The following is a 24,720-nucleotide window of genomic DNA, read 5'->3' as shown; positions in this document are numbered from 1 at the left end:
GCAATATTCTCCTTCTGGATCTAAAAACAGGAGGTAGATTTCTCACTTTCAAGATTAGATTAACCCACCCAATCCATATTAATACTTTTAATAAATTCTCATCGTTGCCTCACTAATTTAACTCCTTGAAATCCTGAGGAAATAAAAACTGGAAAAGATTTAGACATACAATTTTATTACATTAATATTTATAAGGGGAAATCATTATAATTTATTATATGCTCAATCATAGGGAGATAAAATGTCCAGATAAATTAGAATATATCCTCTTGTTAGAGTGTATTAGACATAACAATTATGTCTCCAATGTGTTATAACAAAAAAATGCTTATGCTTCAAAGTTAACAAAATAGTATATGGGAAATCCTTGGCTTCCATTATGGATGAATGTTTGTGCCCTCCCAGAATTCATATGTTGGAGCCCTAGTTGCCAGTGTGGCTGTATTTGTATTTGGGTTTCTAAGGAAGTAATTAAGATTAAATGAGGTCATAAGAATGAACCCTTTTCCAATAGGATTAGCATACATGTAAAGAGAGACACCAGAGAGTCCTCTCTCTCTCTCTCTTTCCCTCTCTCATCTCCATACAGGTAAGAAGATGCCATGTGAGAATACAGTGAGAAGGTGGCTGTCTGCAAGCCAAAAAGAGAAGTCTCACCAGAAACTGACTATCCTGTACCTTGGCCTCAGACTTTGAACCCTCAGAACAGTGAGAAAAATAAATTTCTGTTGTTCACACCACCCAGTCTGTGGTATTTTGTTACGGTAGCCCAAGCAGTGCCACACACATTCCAATAGTTGATATTTGAAGGTTAGGTTATTTTTTAGAAAAATTTTTTTTAAAGATTTTATTTATTTATTCATGAGAGACGCAGAGGTAGAGAGAGAAGCAGAGACACAGGCAGAGGGAGAAGCAGGCTCATGCAGGGAGCCTGACGTGGAACTCGATTCTCGGTATCTATGATCAAGCCCTGGGCTGAAAGCGGCACTAAACCACTGAGCCACCCAGGCTGCCCTGAAGGTTAGGTTATTTTTTAATGAGTCTGAAGGTTCATAAAATGTAGTAATTTGAAATCTTCTAGAGCTACCTATAGATGACAAAAACTATGTCATATATTTACGGTCATATTTAAGATAAGGTAACAGAAGAAATTTTATTGCATTGTGATATTGACAACCTTGATGTGTAGGGAGATCTGAGATACTATGTTATTGTTCTCCTGGAGGACAGTAACAGAAAAAGGACCTCATCCCCTTCTCCCACAAAGTTAACCATCAGACAAAAAGACAGGGAAAGAACAAACGAGATTAAATGGAAATGCAAGAGATGAGTTTATCTTCATCTGGTGAGACATCCTTTTCTGCATTTTCTATAATGACGCTGTATTACTGTAATTACAGTACTTAGAAAAAAGAAAAAGCCTTTTTTTGCAGAAAGATTATTAAGTCTTGGGAAAGTGCCTCTGACTTTGTCAAACCTATTAGTTGCCTTTTGCAACCTGGTGTAGCTAATAGTTTAAACATTATGTTGACCACATAAAAGAAGAACAGATGCACAGTGGTATTAAATTGACTTCCTGATGGTATCATTTCTAGGTAGTGTATGGCTAGGCCAGAACCCAAGATTTCTCTTAACATCAATATCCATTTCCCACTAAACTGTATTATTCTTCTTGGGGCATGGAGTTCCAGGTAAGAATGAAAGCATCTAATGAATTTTCTGCCTTGACAAAAAAAGGCATGCATTACTATAAATCTTTTAGTGACTGTTAAACAGCTGGTGGATTACTAAGCACATTTTAGAAAATTAGGGAAAAAATTAACGCAATCTGAACAATAAAGTCAATCTTTTTCTGTTGTTCCTCAAATATAAAATAAAACTCATCAAACTTAGAAAGCTCAAATATTTTATGGTATTGAAAATATTGATATGATACCCTGTGTATATGTAAGTTTGGTGAAATAATGGAGAACTTTTTTGGCATTTAAATGAGATATTTTTGTCCATTTAGTAAATAGAATAGGAAGGGAAATAATTGGGATGAAAATCACAAAATTGGAAACATTTCCTATAAGGGTTCTACAAAAGATACAAATTATGCAGATGTTTCTACACTATTTTGGAAATTTAAACTTGTTTAGAGCATTATAATATTACTTATAACACTAATAAGAGGTTTTGTTTATACTGTAATGTTTAGGTAGAACAGCAGAAGAGATGGGATAATAAAATGAAAAATTGAAGACAGAAAAGAAAAAATATGGAAAGAAAAATTAACTTAATTCTGTATAAAGCAAACATATAAAGTTAGGGTCCAAAAAAGCTATTTTTGTTTCTTAGAGATGCCTGGCCCTGTATTGGGCAAATCTGAACACTGAAAATTGACACCTGGTACTGTGAGAACAGGAAGAGTGCACTATAGGTGTTAAGAAGCCTGGGTGTTGTCCTTAATTCTGTTTTCCGCAGCTCATCTTTAACTAGCTATATGAAATTGGAAATCTTTATCAGGTTACACTAGTGACATAGGATCACGTCATACAGTTCTTGTGAATGAGGTAAGTGCTGTTAGAGCAATTTGAAAATAGAAAAAAAAAATACATTAAGACATCCTGTCTTAGCATTAACATGACTATTTGTATTATCAAGTGGGATGCCTGTGCCCTTAGCAGGGAGTGTTGCCCGCAGAAATCCCTCAGCTTGCAGGCACTTCAGTTGATTGGCTGAAGCCTCCCATAAGACTACATTACAACTTCACTTCTACCTTGGAGTAATTTTGCTTCTCTCCCCTTCCTTCCTACAGAATTGATCCCAAATGTTTTCTTTAACTTCTGTGTCTCAGATTTTGTGACCTGAAGAACCCAACCTGGTACAGAATTCATTAGGGTAATCTTTTCTCCCATAACTCTAGTCAGGATGGGCTTCTCATTAATAACTTCATTATTCTTTGATCATATGCCCCTTATGCCTCTGATGATGTTAGTCCTTAACCTGGATTTTAGATACATCACTTAAGAATATGAAGCTTTCTAAGTCCCTTTCCCCAAAGAAACTCAGAGGCTTGTCTCTGGGTAGGAACATTCAAAGCCCACCGAATAAAATCTGATTTTATTAAATTTTTCTGATTCATGTTCATGGTTTTATTTCCCTTAATTTCTTTGCATTTGACTTTTTTCTGTAACTGCATTGCGTGTAAAGATGGCTCACTCTATATTTGCTCAGTGACAGAAAGACAGGAGCTTACAAAGTCTCCAGGGGACTCTGATACACTAGTGTCCTTGAGCATGCACATCCTTCTGTTGTGGCCTCAAGTGGGCCTCCTAGAAAATGTAAGAGCAAAAGAGAAAAAAACGATCCTCCCTTTTTTGCAAGTCAGCAGCAATCAATTTCCTTTAATAGATAGACATCCATCAGGTTTTACATACTTTACCCATGATAGTATGCTAGATATTTTTGAGAATGGTCAAGTTAACGAGACAGGATTCCTGCCCGCCCTCAATCTTAGCATTTTGTTAGGGGAGCCCATCATTCTAGTGCCCACAGTGTGAACTGGCTGTACTTTCCCATGTGTGCAAAATGTAAACTTTTATTTTCTTTTGCTTTGGCATATTCTTGGACTTTTGTAGAAGGACAGGGAAGAATCTGGCATAAAACAGAGCTCTGGAAGTTAAGTATTTCAGATACAGTAAATATGATAAAAACCTATTATCAACTGGAAGACCAATACATTCATTTCCACCTCAGGTCTCACCCCCAGGGCCTCCCTAAATAGCAGGTGCAGATAGGATATATTTTATTTGCACTTCCATTTGGTAGAGTCACACAGAAAACATCAGGAAGAATTAGGAAAGTAACTGCCTCTTCCTGTCACTTACTTGCATGTAGATAATTTCTAAACGTGTGTCGTTATACATCTCCTCTGCGATTTCCTTAGGAACAAACCTTAGATTCCTTCTAAATCATTTCCCTTAAGAGAGTTATTTTGCCACATGCTGTCACCAAGTCTCTCCTTTGATAAGATTTTCTCCTCTGTCATTCATAACTTTCCCTTTTTCAAGAGATCAGTAATTTCTCATAAGTATGACTAGAGAAAAGTCAAAGGGATTTCAAAGATTTACGATTCTAAGTGTTGATAATTTACTACTGATTATAGATAGCAGCGCAGATTGTGCCTTTCTGAAGCATAAATTTACATATATACAATTAAGTTATAGCATCTTATTGCTTCTTTACATTTATTTTAGGACCACCACTAAGTTTGAAACACTCACTTAAAAAGATAAATGAGTTGTTTTCTCTAAAGACAGGATACCACTTCTTCTTAATTAATGAAAAACATATATTTACAAAAATTATACAGGCATACCTTGCCTGAAAATCCATTCTATGGAAGTAAGGATTTTCAAATTCTAAACTAAGGAGAATTTATTTAGTTCCTAAGAGGGGAATTCATAAAAGTGTCCATTTAAAAGGTAAGCTTGTAGGCTTCTGTTCCAGTCATGCTGTCAAAATAGGCAGGTTTTTTATTAGCACCTTGATATAAACTCTGGAAAAATGATAGAAGCGAAAAGATAGTGAGAAAATCTGAGGAGAATTAATTCTCTTAGAACCTCTAGTATGTATGCATGTGTGTGTGTGTGCAATGGTATGTGTTAATATAATAAAGATATCAATCCTAAATAAATTAATGTGAAAATTATAACTCTAATAAAAATTCTGATTGGCCCATGAATAACTGAATATACCTTTTATAAGAATGATTAATTGGGGTATATTTTCATATTAGTTAATAAAATAGACTTCAAACTTGTGTTGACAAAAATGTGGATGTTATATTAGGAATGAAAAAAATGGGTCAATGAAAGTGAATAGAAAATTTAAGAGACAGACCAAACAAGGTAGCATAAAAGAGCATTATAGGAAGAGCAGATTGTCTAGCATTTGATTTGGGGGAAATTCCTTTGCTATATGGAGAAAATAAACACCAGATCCTTCTTAAGCATTACCCATAAAGATGAATAGAGATTAAATTTATAAATAGATGAAATGCTTTACATGCAAGTTTTCAGAGCCATATCCCTGTGCCTCTAAGTGAGCTATATAATAATGCTATCCTATGGTGATCTTGTATTTCGTGTAAAGGACTGTGTCGCTCTTTATGGGCTCATTAAAACTCCCAACATTCTAAAGAGTACATATTATTCAATACCCCAGTTTACAGATTTCCAGTCTCAGAATCAGATATTTAATAATAAAATGCCATATGTTTGCATGCAGAAGGAGAACCTGCGGATAAGTCCAGACAGTTTGGCCTCAAAGCCCTAACTCCTGAAAGAAGGGGATGGAAATGTTTCAAACAATTAGACCAGAAAAAATACCATTAAAAGAATCAACACAGAGGCTTTTGGGTGGCTCAGTCAATTAAATGTTCTACTTTTTAAATTGGCTGGGGTCATGATCTCAGGGTGGTGGATCCAGCCCCAAATTGGGCTCTGTACTCAGCTCAGAGTCTGCTTTAGAGTCTGTCCCTCTCATTCTGCCCCTCCTTCTGCTCTCCCTCCCTCCAAATAAACACATGATAGATGATAGATAGATAGATAGATAGATAGATAGATAGATAGATGATAGATAGATAGATAGATGATAGATAGATAAAATCTATCTAAAAATAAAATCTAAAAATAAAAAATAAAAGCATCAACACAAATGTGTATCATGTGTGCGTTATGGGTATGGACACGTCTACATACCAATCAGCACAGAAAAGTATTTGATACAATCTTTTCAAACTTTTGACGTCATATTTAATCTTCCTTCTGGTCAGTTTCTTTCATCTCATCCATTTGTCTGTACTATAGAAAGCAGCCCATGACTCTGAACAAAGTTTGCCAAACTTCTAGACTTCTCATCTAGGGAATCTGTAAAGATACCTAAATAATAGGAGCCACCTTGACAGTTCTCAAAAGCAAGGTTTTTTGTTTTTTGTTTTCCCATTTCCACGTATGATTTACTGCCCTTACTTGAATTTATTAAAAGAAATTACTGGAATTATTAACAGTATCTGATTTAGACATTACTTTAGAGGTCTGACACTCTTCCTCCTAATTTACCTCTTTCTCTTACAAATCTGAACTCAGTTCAGGGGCACCAGCTGATCTTACCACTCAACATTATGGAGTGGTTCCTGGATTTGCAAATCTTCATTGGTTTAATTTCCCTTGATGCTCCTCCTAGAGGGTGAGTCATATAGGCAGATGTAGGTTTTGGTTTAACTGGCAAAAGACAAAAATCCAGATCTTCTCTGGCAGCAGTGTAAATCCTCCCTAAGCTCCCTGGATAGCAACTAGCTGTAGAGGAGAACACTAACAAAATATTTTGAAAGTAAAATCTTCCCTCTGCAGGGTAAATAACTCCTTACATATTGTCATTAGGTATCATTTCTTATTTGCAAAAAAAAAAAAAGTTCTTTTTGGCAATTGCTTCCTTATATAAAATACAGCAGATATTATATTCAAATCTTCATGTAAATGTAGGCTTAAAAAATGTAGCTGCTTGTGTAAATTAACTTATGATCAGAAAACTTCTGAGTCTTTTGCTTTCTTTTTGATTTGAGTGAATTTCATGAGGGAAATTGTATGTTATGCTGATAATTGCTAATGAAGTTTTTTTACCTGTAGGTCAGTGCTATAGTTTTGTTTCAATAGATTTAAAATTATTAGAAATAGCTTCTGATCCTTATTTTAATAATGCCTGTATCAACACATATCCACAAATGTGAATATTAGTAAAATTATTAATATGGAATACATGACACATATGCTTAGTTTTTCATTTTTCTATTAAAGGAAGATCTTGTGTAATTGTTTCCAAAATCATAGATATGGAAATTATATTACTTATTTTAGAATGAAAAGTAAAATTTAATTTGAATATTAAATTTGCTGTGTTTGGAATAGTAGAGCTACATGTTACTTTCTTAGTTTAAAAAGAGTACGAAAGTTAAGCTCATTACTCTCAATAAAAGTTATTAACAACGTTTTGAAAATCATACTCTTTTACAACATACCGTTTACTACTGAAAAACACAAATATATTTGCATAATAAATAGTTCATCTTAAAACAAACACATTACTTACTGTTGATTCTCAGAGACAGGTGAAGCATCTGCTTTATCTGTGGGAAGGACGGTGGAGAGAAAGAAGGTTAGAGCAATATATGTACATTACACTTATTTCCTGTTTTTGGCCAGTATGGTTGTGCAAGTAAATCTAAGTCAACAGGTCTGAAACAGGATTTGTCACTCCAATAGTCTCATTGCTTGTTGTATAACTGCAGTTTTGGCAATATCTTGTGATTCTCCGCATGGCTTTAAAAAAAAATTTTTTTTTTGGATGGCTTTTCTTCAGCTCAAGTGATTTCCTTAGATGTCACCTTTGCTGTGTATTTATTCTCAAGTGCCCCTTTGGCATCTAGAATTGAATTCTCTATAGACCTTGGGTAGAGGGTATTTAATATTTCCTATGTCAAGAATAAGCAGGTTGCAGACCTTGTGCAGAGCTTTTTCTCCTATGGAGTTTAGGAAAGATGTTTCCTCATTTAAAGCAAATGCCTTTCTTCTGGATATTTCCCAGGATGCAAGATGAGTCCACAAGTTGACACATTTACTTACTGGGAGCTCTGATGTGTCCGGTACTGTGGGAAACCACATATAAACTAAATGTAGATACTTGTACTTATGTGTGCATTTCTGCAAGTAAAACTAATTTTGGTTCAATGTGAGGGCTGTGGGGATAATTCTTTAGTGTATTATAGCAGGACTCAATTTGTACAGGATGTCTGAAATTAATGTTGAATTTACTGTAATAGTTTTTAGACTTTTAAATTTATTTGTATATGTTGGAACTTGGTCCATTCTCTAATGGAAAGAATGACCTAGAAACCTTGATCTAAGGAATGCTGGCAGAGGTGGAGGGTGCATCTCACTCACCCTGTGTGACGGTGCACCTCACACCCTCCATCTCACACCCTCACCCTGTGTAAGATGCACCCTCCACCCTCCACTCTTTACTGTGTTCTAAAGCAAATCATACCTACTTTGGTCTCCCTTCAGGTTTGGTCCTGCAACATGAAGCTGTGTACCTCAAACTGACTTTTCACATCTAGTTTGTAGTTTTCTGATTTGAAAAATTGTAAGGCAGAGAGATTGTATCTCCTTTGTGTGAAAATATTTAGGCCTTTAGAATGGATAATGCGGGATGTCTGGGTGGCTCAATGGTTGAATGTCTGCCTTCATGAACCTGGAATCCTGGGATTGAGTCCCACATAGGACTCCCCTATGTCTCTGCCTCTCTCTGTGTGTCTCAAATAAATAAATAAATAAATAAATAAATAAATAAATAAATAAATAAATCTTTAAAAAAAGTCTTTCTAAAAAAATAAAATGGATAATGCAATGCATTCAGATTCTAATTGGATAAACTTGCTGCTTCTAAACAATGAATTTTGTTTTAAGTATGTGTGTTACATGTAGACGCGATGTGGGTGTTCCCACTTCTTTGCATATCCTTAGGAGAATTTGACCCCAAACTCAATTTTAAAACCTCGTTCTTGATTTCCTGATTTTCCAGTTCTGGATTTCTTCTTAGCAAATAATATTGAGTCCTGACAAAGTGTGTGATGATGTGAGGGGCCTACCAGAAGGAATATCAGCCAGCATGTCTTGAGCAATGGCTCAGTTCCTGTATTCTAGTTCAGACGATCAATGGTAAGGCAGGGCTTCTGGACCAGATGTGTACACCAGTGTTCCTCAGTGCCTGGACCACATCTGCCCAGTGGTGCAGCACCATTCAGCAATATGGCTTTTGAAAAAATCCTCCTTTTTCTGCTGTATTCCTGAAGGGAGCTGGTAGCTTCAGTATCATGTGCAGTTAACAGGACCAAAGGACAAGTTTGCTGTTTGGGTCTAAAGTTTGTTCACTCTCAAGACTCACAGAGTAATTTGAGATAAACCATCACCATGGATGTTTGCTACACCTTGTTGCTTATTATATAACTTCTGTACTATAAGTAAGTTGTATGTTTTAGATTCGGGTAAAACGAGGTCGAGAGTTACTGGAATGTTAAAAACAAGGGATTGATTCAAGGTGGCACATGGTCGAAGCATGTCACTGACCGTGTTTCCTTCTCTTCCAGGGTTGCCATGTCATGACCTGTGCCTTGAGAATCTATCATCTATATTTTTTCATAGGTTTCTTTTCTCCATAATTGGTCCTTCTTTAATGAAAGATTCAAGTAGAGTAAATACTTTCTGTCTGCTTGGCTCTGGGGAGAGTTGTGTTTTTGTATACTTCGCAGGATTGACCCCTTTTCTATAGAAAAATTTGAAATCTGGGGCACCTGGGTAGCACAGTGGTTGAGCATCATGCCTGGTGGAGCATCCTAGGGTCCTGGGATGGAGTCCCGCATCAGGCTCCCTGCAGGGAGCCTGCTTCTCCTTCTGCCTATGTCTCTGCCTCTCTCTGTGTGTCTCTCATGAGTAAACAAATAAAATCTTAAAAAAGGAGAAACATCTGAAATCTAAACTTTTGAAACTGTTCTCCTTGTGTTTTAGAAGGTACCTAGAACTTGGGCAAGAGTAATAAATAAGTGTGTTAGGTCCCCTTTCACAGAAACCAGACATTTCAAGAGGCAACTCAATGTGATTAAGCCAGGCCACTGGGATCCTGAGTGTTGGCAGCAGGGCCCTTTTGAGGGTGGCACTCTCTACTTTCCCAGGATGATGGATTGAAAAATGCTTTGCTAACGCTGCTCCTGGCCACACCTGGCCCAGGTCCACATGTGATCAACAAGCCTGGGAGGGGAAAGAGGAAGCTCACAAACAAATAAAGAGTCAATTATTTCTGCCAGCACATCTGTGCTACTGTTAAGCCCAGAGTCGTCCCTTTCCCATGGAATCCTCCTCATGATGGGAAAGATGCACTTGCTGTGTACAAAATGTTTTCTCAAGACTGTTCAAATTGTGCGTGTGGCTTTAAAACATAGAATTGCTATTCCTGATTTAGCTATTGATTATTCCTGTAAGAGTAAAGGTGAGCTTGTGAACTACAGAGATCTAAAAGATTTGACAGTAATCTGTTGGACTTTATTATTTTGGAGAATATTTTAGTCTTTTATCCTTGTAAATGGAAGTATATAGTACCTTAATAACATAATGAAAAAAGACCCCATAACTGATTAGTATTTTTAAGTTCCAAGTTCTTATGATATTAACTTTTATTTTCTGGTTGTATAAAATTCAGTATATAACAGTCATCTACATTACATACTAAATTATCATCATTTGGTTCGGTTAATCTATGGAGGGATCTATTTAATTGTTCTGGGCTTTTTTCCATATCTCAAAAATGAAGAGAGTTGGACTAATAAAATTTCTGTTTTTTTCTACTTTCAAACTGTAATGATTCCAAATACTGAGGAGTATTTATACTAATTTTATAAATGAGGGAGTATAAATTAATAAATCATATAACACATACCTAGCACTGGCAGACCTTTCTGGGTGCTCATGTTAACATGTAGATGGCACAATGGGGTGAGGAATTCAGTAATTTCTATTCATTTTCATGTGTGTGCTAGCTTTATGAGTTTCAGGGTAAAGTACTAGAACTGACGAGTGCCTGCTCAGCAGATGTATAATTTAATTACAGTTTATTAATAAGTTAAGTAATTAGATATTACTCTAACTGCTATCGAGATAGAGGGGGTGCCTGGGTGGCTCAGTGGTTGAGCATCTGCCTTTGGCTCAGGTCATGATCCCTGGGTCCTGGGATCAAGTCCCACGTCAGGCTCCCTGCAGGGAGCCTGCTCCTCCCTCTGCTTGTGTCTCTGCCTCTCTCTATGTCTCTCATGAATAAATAAATAAAATCTTAAAAACAAAAGAACTCGAGATAGATTGTACCATAAAAAACAATTTAAAAAAACCCTGCTAACCATTAGGCTGCCATGTGTCCAGTTAGTTCCTAAAATATATTTTATTTTACATAAATGTGAAGTGAGGTGAGAGTTCTCAATAAGCTAAAGCAGCCACTTGGATAAAATCACCTTGGAAACATCTGTGCAGCCATTTTTTTTATGAGACAATGTGTTTCCTGGGCAAGACCAGATCTAGAAGCACTCAGAGCCCATTCTCCTCTGTACTTAATTCATGGTGTAAATATTGTTAAGAGCTTGGGATTTGTGATCTGATGGACAGGAATTACATTTCTATACCAATGTGTACTGAGAAGTTATTTTTCACATCCCAAAATGGAAATAGTATTATTATTTTATTTAATTGTGAGAAAATGTGATACTGTATGTAAGTTGCCTGCCATGTAGTAAGAATTTCTAGTGTTAGTTCCCTCCCATTATCTGCTTTTTTCTTTCTGTGTTTGGAGAAACTTGTCCCTAACTCTTGTAAGCCATGGAATTGTACTTGAAGTTTCTGAGAGATGGTTTGATTTACGAAGGTATAGGTAGTTATGTGGGAAATTACCATAAGAATTGGATAGAAAATGGCATAAGCATGGAAAATATAGGGACATCTGGGTGGCTTAGTTGGTTAAATGGCTGCCTTTGGCTCAGGTCATGATCCCAGGATCTTGGGATGGAGGCTGGCATCAGGCTCCCTGCTCCACGGGGACCCTGCTTCTCCCTGTCTCTGCCTCCTTTTCTCTCTCTCTCTCTCTCTCTCATGAATAAATAAATACGATCTTTTAAAAAAAGGGAAAATATTTTTGGTTCATAATTAATACTTAATAGATTTCCTCTAACTTTATATTCATTGTAATGGTTATATGATCATAGGTGCACCATGATATATAAGGCTTATTGCTTATTAAATATTAGCACCCCTATTATTAAGTTAAACAAACGTTTTTTTAAATGTGGCTATCTTGGTCACAAAATACCGTACACATACTGGATTTACAGTTTGACCTCAATCTTCCAAAATGGTTGTTTGCAACCACCTCTTTTCCTTCACCTGCCATAATTAGTTTGTCTTTTTCTGTACTAATATCCGCCATTGTCATTGTTGGTCCTTTATGACCCATCCCTCCCAACTATATCAGTGAGATCCTTTCATTTTATTCTTATTTGCATATCAAACTTTATGTTAAAAGAGCAAGTCACTTGCTCTTGTGTCTATATTTTAAATCCATTCCAACAATTTTAATGGAACTTTTGATTGAGCATCTCAGTGATCATTGCTATTAAACACTACATCCTGCTTAGAGAATGTTACATTTCTTATTCCTTAAAATTAATAGTCTGTTCTTGGGTTTTAACCAGTATACTTTAACCAGATTGTCTATAACATAAAATAAATAAAGCACAGGGGCTCCTAGGTGACTCAGTGGGTTAAACGTCTGCCTTAGGCTCAGGTCATGATCCTGGAGTCCCAGGATTGAGCCCTGCCTGTCACCTGTCCAGCTCCCTGCTCAGCAGGGAGCCTACTTCTCCCTCTGTGCCCCTCCTCCCATGTGCACAGGCATGCACTCTCTGTCTCAAATAAATAATAAAATATTTTTAAAATACTCAGATAAATAAATAAAGCACAGCTTCCCTCCTTCCTGACCAGCCCTCCTCTCATCTTAGACATAGTAACTACTGTATGCTGCCTTGTTGTCACTTCTGTGCTGACCACTCGAAAGGAACTAGTTACTGCAAAAGGTGAACAAGATCTCTGTCTGAAAGTTGACCTCTCCTGGCCCAACTTTCTATCACTTTCACTTCCCAGTTACCAACTACCCATAGCTTACTGGCTAATAGCATAATTTGGAAACCATCAACTTTAGGAAATAACTTTCCAAGCCTTAGTTTGTCTCTTCTGTAAAATGTAGACTTTTGTAGGCTAGGTTTGCTTTGATGATTAAAAAGTTTATTGTACATAAAACTTTTAAGATGATACGTGGCATACTGATACTTTAAAATGAACATTTTTATTATCTTCTCCCAAGCCTGCTCTTTGCTAAACACATAAAATATTTCAATTAAATGCATTTTGTTTGATTGAATGGTTAATTCAAGGGTATTTATAAGATCAATTTCTTCTTGTAGATGTCATAGGAAAGAATCATCAGTATCATTTAATCAGAAGTTCGAGTATTTAAGGCCCAATTATGTTGGGGAACATCAGGATGACATTAGGAAAACAAATGATCATCTCTGTGTCCTTGCTAAGAAATTGAGAGCCACCAACCCTCAAGTTTAAAGTTGAAGTTCATTTTAAAATTAGCATTATCTCATCAATAAAGACACATTGCAAATAATCATCATAGTGACTCTTTCCTTTGTCTTAGGAGATGTTGAGGAAGATAAAAAAACTCAATACCAGGGAAGGTTTTGCTAGTATATAGGAAGATAGTGAGAAGAGAAAGGAAAATAGTTTGTTCATCCTCTACCCTCTTCACTAACATCTGTGGGCTCCCCTTTGCTGACTGCATACCTCTCTTCATAAAAATTCAGAGGTCATAGCAATCAAACAACTTACAAAGACTTTCATGATTATACATTCCTAGTTCCATGATAAACGCTTTGTATTTTGAGGTTTCAGAAGTGCTCAGAAAAGCCAAGTGGGCCTCTGTACATTAACCTATTGATGCTTGACATCCCTTATGTTTGAAATTCCCTTAAGAGAGAGCACAACTGTCCATCATCCTATTGAGGGCAGACTAGTGGAGCATGGATGGCAAAGATGCATTGAGGGGTGATCGGGTCATAATTTTTGGATTTAAAACCATGATTCTTTTTTGTATTTAAATTTTGACTAGTTAAGTCACTTACTTAGGAATAGTATTCCCAATTTCACAGGTTATCACACTAAGAAAAAAGATATGTCAGAGGAGATATTTCATAAAATTATAATTTCAAATCAGAAAAGCTAGGTGCCACTGGGCAGTGTTATACAATAAGAAACTATTCCATCAGAGTAAAAATTACAGATAATTAATTTGTCCCTAAAAGGAGAAAGGCAAACCCTACAGAGAGTAATCTTATGTCTGCAAGGTGATTCTTTTATATATATTTAAATGCATGCAATCCTAACATGACAGCATTTGCTTTTTCAGCTACTTCTGCCTGAAAGGCCCCACATTATTTTCATCTTATCTTTCTTAGATGCAGTTAAATCCAAGTCATTCTATGTGGAATGCTAGGTTAGGATAGAGAACATTAGACTTCATTTAGTAATAGTTCTCAGGGGCCTCTGGGACATTACTGAAAACTCCAAGACTGTCTCAGTGCCATAAGAACCTCCTCCATGATTTCAGTCAAGGAGTCCGTGTTCTGCTTTTTCCCTGTCTGGTCCTTTGGCTCTGATGTGTGTCACTTCATCATGTTTCCTGAAGAAGAGTAGTCATGTTCAGAATGGGTGTATGTGACCTGACATCTTGTGTTCTGTCCAATGATCCCAGGCCCTTTAGTAAGCACAGGTGGTGGTGTAAAATAATGAACAATCATAACCATGTGGATTTCTATGACAATTACATGAAAATAATTTCAAAATCATTTCCCACAGGGAGTTTGTTTTCTGGCCAGTTTCTCTAAGTCAACTGAAAAAAAATGTGCATGTGGAATTGTCTGCAATTCACATGTTGTCTCTTCAACTCCTAGAATTTCTCCTACTCCATCTTGTTGTTATTCTTTCTGTTGGCCTCACTATCTTCCCAAGCTGCAAGAAGAGAATGATTAGAACGTCCTTGAGATTTTCTATGTAGCATGATACAATTGGTCAGATTATAGTCATTTCCCCAGGGACACTCCTTATTCAATCCTAGGTTATTTTGCTCAATATACACACTTATACTTAGGCAATAAAGGCAACATATGATTTAGTCAGTACTTATTGTATGTATAATTTATTCTGTCTTCTGTGAGGTGAAAGAGAAGAGATAGTAGATGATTCATTTGGACATATTCATACAGTATTCCTAATGATATAATCAAAACTAACAAAGGCATTTTAGTTTTTTAAAGCTTATGAATTTTTGTATTGTTTTATCTTTTGCTTTGCTTGATTTCATCCTTAATATACAGAATCAGAATCTCTGAAAGTGGAGCTCAGATTTCAGCATTTTTGATAGGCTTCCTAAGTGACTCATATTTTGGGAACTCTTTTATTTTATTTTATTTTATTTTATTTTATTTTATTTTATTTTATTTTATTTATTATTTTTTTAATAAAATAATTTTTTATTGGTGTTCAACTTACCAACATACAGAATAACACCCAGTGCTCATCCCGTCAAGTGTCCCCCTCAGTGCCCGTCACCCAGTCACCCCCACCCCCCGCCCTCCTCCCCTTCCACCCCTCCTAGTTCGTTTCCTAGAGTTAGAAGTCTTTATGTTCTGTCTCCCTTTCTGATATTTCCCACACATTTCTTCTTCCTTCCCTTATATTTTGGGAACTCTTTTGAAAGCCATACATATGAGCAGGGCACCTGGGTGCCTCAGTTGCTTAAGCCTCTGCCTTAGGCTCAGGTCATGATGCCAGGATCCTGTGATAGAGCCCCACATCAGCTCCTTGCTCAGGGAGCCTGCTGAGCAGGGAGCCTGCTTCTCTCTCTGCCCCTCCTTCCAGCTCTGCTTCTCCCTCGCTGTCTCTCTCTCAAATACATAAACAAGATCTTTTCAAAAAGCCATACATATGGGGAGTCACTTAAAAAGTTTTCTAAACCTGGTTAGAATGACCATCTAGTTCGTGATACTTTGAAGGTGACAGAGGACACTATTAAAGTCATTGTTAAGGTTAACCTATGTTTATCAGGGACTTCCTAGACCAAGAAGCATTACTGTTCTAGTAACAGTTGAGTACAAAGGCACATGTTTTGAATATAAAATCCAGGCCAGACTGAAAGTTTTGAAATGTAATCTAGACTGTTGGCTTCATATTATCCCAGTTCATATTCAATTAGAATAGCAGATTATCCCTCCAAGTTATTACTACTCCCAGCTCATCTACTATATTCCAGCATCTCTGTCCTAGATTAAGCCTTCATCATTTAGCTTCTAGATCATGGTAGTGGCCTTGTAATGGCTCTTGCTCTCCATGTTTGTCTTCTTCCATTCTTTCTTCCCATCTGATGCCACAGTAATGATGCATAAATTGTCATTTTGTTATCATGCTTGAAATTTGTTGATGTTTCTATATGATTTAAACTATAATAATAAACAGAATAAGCAGTAAAATACATGCCATAATAATATTGATATGAACAAGAAATAACATAGGCATAAAAAGAACACTTGTTTAGCCATTGTAAAACAGTACTTAAACATACCAGTTGGTGAATTGCCACTGCTGTTACCCTTTTAAGTGCTCCTTGCCCTACTGCAGAACTTCCTTAGCCTCTGCCTTCAGAGCCCACATGGACATTCACACAATCTGGTGATAGACAAGGTTAAGCCTGGCATAGAAATGCCCTCTTGGACCTAACTCTCCTCTTATGCCTTCAGAGAGCTCTAATAGGTCAGTGCCTGTGTGGTACACTTAAAATAACTTCCTTTTCATGGTATACAATTCTTCATGATTTGGCCTCTTCATACTTCATGTGCATGGCCCAGCTTCTCCCACTCTGTTTCACTGCTCTGAAAAACGACATCTTCTCCCATCTACTTGGGCACCTGCCTTCTGGACCACTCTCTTTCCTTACTTTCCTTCCTTCCAAATTCTTACTTATTGTTTGTATCCCAGCTTAATTGTTTTTTTTTTCCCTTAGGTCCTATAGGCATATTTGAATATGTTCCTTAAGCTCACATCTTATTATCTTTAACCAATAATTTTTAAATGTGGCTTTATATACATGTTCATTTCCCTTCTAAACAGTAATATTCTTGATCCTTGGATTTTCAAATATATTTATACCCAATTCTTAGCACTTTTCCTGTACATAGTATATGTCAAAATATATTGACATATAACAAATAAAGAATTAATAAATAAAGAATGCTTATTGGAAAGAATACATAAATTTTAAAAGTTGTTTAAAATTAGTGAGGTTGACATGAATGTGATGCATTTTGAGCTGAACTTTGCAGGAGTAAGGGACATGCTGGATAGGAGATAAGAGTGATTCACATTCCCAAAAAAAGCCAACAACAAAAACAATGCACAGGAAGAGAAATGAGGACTTAGGTGAGTGGAGAATGGCAACACTGGGTTAGTAAGCAAATGACAGAGAAAGAAGAGAATTACCCCGAAACATTGTACGTCAGTTTGAGATGTTTAGAGCCACACTCCTGGAACCAGTAAATCCAAAGCTTTATCTTCTCACAATAGACTTGGGTTTGTAACAATTGGAAGTTTGTTCTTCCCTGCGGCTTGGTTCCAGCTCCATACAAAGTCATCATCTGTGTCCCAGAAGGAAGTAAATCCGTGTTAAGCATTAACTAATCTTTCTTTGCATGTACTTTCCCTGAGCTTATTATGTTCACTCAAAGGTCAACTGATGGTGCTTAGGCCTGCTGGTTCATTGTTCCTTAAGCAAATGGTTCTTTGTCAAATGTTAATCCCCCTAAATTAAGGCTCAAGGAATAAAGAAATCCATTTAGTAATTTATGTGGATTTGCTACACCTGGCACAGTTCCTTGCTTTTTGTCATGTGACCTTTTAATGGTAGTTTTAATAATTCACTGGTGTTTAAAGATCATCTATGACTAAATAGAATCCAATTCTTACGACTGTGAAACCATAGTTCTTGCCTCTCATTCAGGAAAACATCTTATCTGCCTTTAATATGAAGCTTACAGAGTAATTGCAGTTGTCTGTGTTATTATTTCTACCTTTCTAAGGTTAATAGTTGTCTCTAGAATACTCAGAGTGATAGCAATCTAGCCTTGATCCGGTTAAATAAATTCTAGCTTAAGATTTTATGATTTCTTCCAAGTTATACAAAATTGTAATGACTTATGTTTATTTCATTTTAATCTTTTTTTTTATTTCATTTTAATCTTAAGCAAAAGTTTTTAGGACAGTGGGATCCTCGAGTGAGAATAGAAAACATTATAATTACAGGCTTATTCATATGAAGAATTAATGCTAATCCCTTTGCATGGTGTTAGATTATGTTATTTACTCAAGTGATACTGTCCTTGGCAAATTTCTTTCTTACCTGGGGTAAAGATACTTCTCTTCTGTCTGCTGGACAAATTTTTAGATATAATTACCACATGCTATTCTCCAGTTTTCTAAATTTCACTCTGTCTTGAGTTACATAAAATCTCAAGAACATATAGTAATAAATAGGAGAAGTTGAAAGTTAAACTATACTCTTATCACCAAATTTAATGCTTTGTCTTCTGTGATTATGTTGGAGTCCCCTGACTTAAATTGTGAGATTTCTAGGTGAGATATCAGCATTAGGTGAACGGGCAATCATCAAAAATTGCACACTTTCATGGATATTCAAGTATCTTTCCTGCTGCAGAACACCTGCTGTTCAGCCCTCTGACTGTAGCCTCTTCTCAGTTCAATCACCAACTGGTAACTATATGTGTTAGTTTTCTTTCTACAACTGGGGTTAATTATGTATATATTTCATGGGGGTAATTGTGAGAATTAAACTAGTCTATACCCGTAAAGCTTTTTCAGAACATTGCTTAAGACATGAAAACTTCTATTATGATTATTGTCACCATTGTTATGAATATAATTCTATATGTTTAATAAAGACTCTTTCCTTTTGAGAAAACACTGAAGGTACAAAATATGTGACTGTTATATCTGAGAGTAATTTTTCAGGACTTCCATCATTAATTGCATGAAAAGAGAATTCTTTATTTTTAATCTTCAGACCTTTGGTTAAATGTGGCTTAATCCTTGGCACTTTTCTTCTGAGGTTCCAGCTAGCACAGGAAGTGCTAGAATGGATGTAACTGGATTTGTTTTGCAACAATAAATTACAAAAAAATAAGGACTCACTGTGAAATACTAGAACTTAAGTAAAGTCAAATATTTCAATGATTGAAAGGACACTAAAAAAAAGGATGTTAATTATCGAATGATTTCTAACCCAAGCCCTTAGCATTAGCAAACACACGATCTTTCATATCCCTTTGCAGTAAACACAGAGACAAGAAATTTTCTGCACTTGGAACTATTCATACAGTGTGGGTTTTGTAGCTCTTCATAATTTGTTTTACTAGCATTTTGTTAGCTTTTCTCTCTTCACATTGCTCCAAAGCAGATCTTGCTCATGGATTTCACTTATATGTACTTGCATTTTGAATATTGAGGTCCCCAACCAGGAGAATAGAGTCTACTGGCAGTTGCCAGTGCTGTACTTAATAGAGAGAACTCTTGGCCCATTTCCAGGACTTGGCTATATTTGCAAGGGAATTGTGCAGATTCCTGGTATGGAAGGAAGAGCAGTGGTTATGTTCTCAGTGACTTTATACTCAGAAACTTCTCTCTCATACTCTGACTTCCCTGAAATCAGAAGCAAAAATAAGAAGCAAAGCCTTCCTACAGAAATTTCAGTAATGCACAGTCTGATACAATGGTTCTCAACTCTATTGAATGCAATGCTTCCATTTTGTTTGTTTGGTTGGGTTTTGTACATTACATCTCCATTATTTATTTTTTAACTAGAAGTTTATACTTTATTCCCAATGCTTCCCTTTTATAACAAAATCTTTTTTAACATCTCCTTTACTATTCTAAAAGAAATTCAGGGAATAACATATCCAGGGTTTCCCTAGAGTATGTGAAGCCCTGAGAAAATACTTCTTGTGGGATCCCTTTCTATAACCATTTATCTCACCTAAAATCAGCATGTAAACACCATTCTATTAGCTCAATATCATTTGATCCTATATAAAAAATACTACACTGACCAGTGAGAGCTATCTATTCACCAGGCAGCCCATCTGTAAGTAAAGTCTTGCCACAGAGCTTGAGGTATCCTCTGGGTTCAATTGTGTTGCTTTAGTGGGTACCTAGACCCCATATATAGTGCTGAAGGTTGGAGAGCAGCCCATAGGGGAGTAACAAGTCCTGGGGCCCACACTTCCATGAGACTTGGGTATTTTTGAGGATGTTACTCCAAAGCACAGGAGCCCTTTTGAGATCCAATTAAATACATCCATGGGGCAGGAACCCAAACATTTGTCTAGGCACAATTTTTTAAAAGCTTGTCATTCATAATTCCCATGTGTAATGTAATAGGCAAACAAAATCATTCATAATAAATTATACATATTTCAAGACAAAAATGTTGATGCATGACTATGCCAGAAGACTTAATGAAATTGTCAGATGATCACAGCCTCTTTTGATGAATATATCTGTAGTTAAAAGAACAAGAATGTCATGAGCTATTTTGTACAAGAAGTATAAGAAATGAAAGAACAGATATATAGATGGACATCAGAAAAAATAAAGTTAGGATAGTTAATGAGGAATCTGATATATCATTATATGATCAAAGAAAGAGGTGAATAACCTTAATGAATTTGAGATTTTATGGAAAGAGAAAGACTGGCAAACTGAAGAAGTAAAAAAGACTTTCTTATAAGTAAACTCAGCATTATTTATAAACACATTACTAAAATAACTCTGTGCTATGATGTGAGTTTCAGGGGACTACTGAGCTTTGCAGTGAAAACCTTTATTTCAGTTGAGCCATATAAATAAAAATTATCAGCTATTGAGGTTGCTGCCTGTGTTCTTCTCCAGGATTTTGATGGATTCCTGTCTCACATTTAGGTCTTTCATCCATTTTGAGTCTATTTTTGTGTAGGGTGTGAGGAAATGGTCAGTTTCATTCTTCTGGATGTGGCTGTCCAATTTTTCCAACATTATTTTGTTAAAGAGACTGTCTTTTTTCCATGGGATATTCTTTTCTGCTTTGTCAAAGGTCTGTTGACCATAGAGTTGAGGATCCATTTCTGCATTCTCTACTCTGTTCCATTGATCAATTTGTCTGTTTTGGGGCCAGTACCATACTGCCTTGATGATTATAGCTTTGTAATATAGCTTGAAGTCTGGAATTATGATGCCACCAACTTTGGTCTTCTTTTTAAATATTCCTTCAGCTATTTAGGTTATTTTCTGGTTCTATACAGGTTTTAGGATTATTTGTTCCTGTTCTGTGAAAAAAGTTGGTGATATTTTGATAGTGATTGCATTGAATATATAGATTGCTCTAGCATAGACATTTTAACACAGGCAGCAACCTCTGTGACCTTGGTCATAGCAACTTCTTGCTAGACATGTCTCCAAAGGCAAGGGAAACAAAGGCAAAAATGAAATATTGGGGTTTCATCAAGATAAAAAGCTTTTGCACAGCAAAGGAAATAGGAAAACCAAAAGATAACTGACAGAATGGGAGAAGATATTTGCAAATGTCTAATCAGGTAAAGGGCTAGAAAATCTATAAAGAACTTATCGAACTCAACACCCTAGGAACAAATAATCCAATCAAGAAATGGGTAGAACAGATATTTCTCCACAGAAGACATACAAATGGCCAACAGACACATGAAAAAATGTTCAGCATCACCCAGCACCAGAGAAACACAAATCAAAACCACAATGAGATACCACCCCATACCAGTCAGAATGGCTAAAATTAACAAATCAGGAAATGACAGATGTTGGTGAGGATATGGAAAAAGAGCAACCCTCTTACGTGGTTGGTGGGAATGCAACCTGGTGCAGCCACTGTGGAAAACAGTATGGGGGTCCTCAAAAAGTTGAAAATAGAGCTACCCTATGACCCAGCAATTGCGCTAACGGGTATTTATTCCAAAGATACAAATGTAGTGATCCCAAGGGGCACCTGCACCCCAATGTTTATAGCAGCAATGCCTACCATAACCAAACTATGGAAAGAGCCCAGATGTCCACTGAGATGAATGGATCAAGAATAGGTGGTATGTATATACAGTAGAACACTTCAACCATTAGAAAAATGGAATCTTGCCATTTGTAACAATGTGGATGGAACTAGAGGGTATTATGCTAAGTGAACTAAGTCAGTTGAAGAAAATTATCATATGATCTCACTCATATGTGGAATTTAAGAAATAAAACAGGATCAGAGAGAAAAGGAGGAAAAATAAAACAAGATGATATCAGAAAGGAAAACAAACTACAAGAGACTTTTAACCTAGGAAACAAACAGGGTTGCTAGAGGGGAGGAGGGTGAGGAGACGGGGTATCTGGGTGACAGGCCTTAAAGACAATACATGATGTAATGAGCACTGGGTATTACATAAGACTGATGAATCACTGAACTCTACCTCTGAAACTAATAATACACTATATGTTAATTAATTAAATTTAAATAATAAAAAAGAAAAAATGACCACTTATTATTAAAGCTAATAGCAAAATATCAGTAAACTATATATATATATGCATATATATCTAAGAACATGGCTTCTTTATTATGTTTTTTTATTGAAGTGTAATTGACACACAGTGTTACATTTCAAGAAGTTTTGAGAATATAGATTCTTAATTTTTTCTCTCGTGATTTCTCTGAAGTGCTTTCTGGATCATGGTTTCAGCCTGTCTGAATTTAAAAAAAAATTCCATGAGGGGCTCCTGGGGGGCTCAGATGGTTGAGCATCTCTTGATTTCAGGTTACATCATGATCTCAATGTTCTGAGACCGAGCCAAAGGGCAGGCTTCATGCTGAATGGGGAGTCTGCTTCAGGATTCTTTCTCACCCTCTGTCCCTCCCCCTTCAAATAAATAAATAAATAAATAAATAAATAAATAAATAAACATATATATATTTAAATTAGATAAATAAATACATTAAAAAAAGAGCCTATGGGATGGTGTTCCCCAGTGGTTAGAGAACAGACTATAAAGAGTCTCCAGTACTCAACTCTAGACAAGATGCTCATTCTTCCTCTACTTAACATTTTCTTTCTCTACTTTACATTTTTTAATTTGTAAAATGGGATAATTTACCTTGTAGTATAGTTCTGAGTATTAAATGATTTACCATTGGCAAAGTGCTTAGTCCAGGGGTTAGAGTAAGTTCTCAGTAAATTGAATCTATTACTAACCCATGTGAAAAGGAAAGGCAGTTATAATTTGTCACTTAATTAGTTGATTCATTTAATAAAAACTTGTTGAGCTCCTACAGTGGGTCAGATAAGGTTTTATGTGTTGCAGATGCCCAAATGCATAAGATATAGTCTCCTCTTCAAATAATTATTTGGAATACATACAAAGCCAGATAAAAAGAGAATAATGTACTGCAAGATATTACTTAAGCAGCTCTCTACTAAACCATAGTAGTCCTCACTCTTCCCTTGGCTACAGCTTAATGGAAGTTGTACTATATACATTCAAGGTATCATGTAAAAGACAAAGTCAAAAGAAAACAAAAGACTGTGTATGTCAAAACTTCAGTAGTGGTCTGTTTCATCACTAGGGAACAGAATTAAGTTCTCAGACATCGTAGTTTTGGAGAAATCTCCTTTCATATATAGGAAGTAAGAGTCAAATTGCAAAAGGAATGTATAGTCAAAGAGCCAAAGTTCTGGTGTTCTTGTTTTTTGGTTTTGTTTTGTTTTTCTTTCAGTTTAGACCTCTGTGTTATATGTCTTATTAGCTCCGTGGGCCATTTTTCCCTTCTTGGCAGGGTCTTAGATAAAAACTGTAGCCAATAATCTCAAGTATACCAATCACGGTTTCAGAGACATGTAACTTGGGAACTAGAAATTATCTCAGATTATATACAGATAATATATCATTTTTCAAATAAAAAGTCCAGAGAAGTGAAATGATTTGCCACAGTTAAAAGCTAGATAGTGACATGGTTATTGATAGAACAATTCCTGTTTCTTTTTACAGTGATCTTTGTTCTATACCAGTGGTTCTCACATTTTTACTGCACGAGAAATATTGAAGAACTTGTTAAAACAGATTGCTGGATTCCACCTCCAGGGCTTGTGATGCAGTAGGTCTTGTAGATGCACCAGTAATGTGCATTTCTAACAAGTTTCTGGATGTTGCTGTCGCTGGCTGGGAGGCACACATTGAGAACTTTGTTCTAACAGCATGCATCTGAGGCCTCGAGTCTGTTTGATATAAATATTTTTAACCCCAAGCTTCTGAGAACTTACTACTGTGCCTTTCTCACTATAAATCTATATTGTCTTTTTCCTCCTCATGACACATACCATCTTTCTGTAGTGTACCTAAAGGCTCTGTTTGCTAATGGCTTGCTCTGAGAACTGAAGATTTCCTGAGAAGCTCATTTTTTATTTAATTATAGATTGATTAATGTATGCATGCTTCTTAAAATACAGAGTTCTTCTTAAAATTTAGAATACATTTTTTAAATCACACCACCCTCATTTTCTTTATTGATCAAAATTATTCTCCATTACTGTTCTTCCCCATAACTATCCAACTGGTTAATGGAGTCTGTAGTTAATTCTGGTCACAATTTCCAAAGTCCTGATCAGTCCTATTATCTCCAGCTTCCTTTCCTATACTCTTTTACTACCTGAATTCAGGTGGCCAGACCAGAAATATTCAATTAACCTGCAAGGATTATACTTTTTTCTTTTCTCTTGTTACAAACTGATAAAAGTCATCCTTCTAAAGACTTCAGTATTTAAATAATTTCAGGGCTTTGAGAATATAATAAGAAAAAAATTAATGCTTTTGGCAAATGTAACTGCCTTATTTTAGTTTTTATGTCATGAGGTAATTT

At 36.1% G+C, this 24,720-nt stretch overlaps 1 protein-coding gene and 1 long non-coding RNA gene across 6 annotated transcripts in view; one reads left to right on the top strand and one right to left on the bottom strand.

Moving 5' to 3' along the window:
• The window catches only part of LOC144317401 (uncharacterized), a 32,191-nt gene extending 31,361 nt beyond the window's left edge, over window positions 1-830 (top strand). The window contains exon 3 of one of the 3 annotated variants that reach the window (XR_013383405.1): window positions 590-830. This is a non-coding gene — a long non-coding RNA (uncharacterized LOC144317401). The remainder of the gene's footprint in view (window positions 1-589) is intronic. The other 2 variants (XR_013383404.1, XR_013383403.1) reach the window with 2 other exon arrangements.
• The window catches only part of LOC144317399 (cysteine-rich secretory protein 2-like), a 67,188-nt gene that overhangs the window by 18,100 nt on the left and 24,368 nt on the right, over window positions 1-24,720 (bottom strand). For 2 of the 3 annotated variants that reach the window (XM_077903703.1, XM_077903704.1), the window contains exon 2: window positions 7,135-7,171. In XM_077903703.1, the coding sequence (XP_077759829.1) occupies window positions 7,135-7,171 (37 nt within the window). Of the gene's footprint in view, window positions 1-7,134; window positions 7,172-7,544; window positions 7,570-24,720 lie in introns of those variants that run through there. The other variant, XM_077903706.1, reaches the window with a different exon arrangement.

Source organism: Canis aureus, chromosome 7, assembly GCF_053574225.1.
Source record: "Canis aureus isolate CA01 chromosome 7, VMU_Caureus_v.1.0, whole genome shotgun sequence".
Classification (NCBI taxonomy): Eukaryota; Metazoa; Chordata; class Mammalia; order Carnivora; family Canidae; genus Canis; species Canis aureus.
Note: the sequence above shows the minus strand (reverse complement) of the source record. Positions and strands in the feature narration are given on the sequence as shown.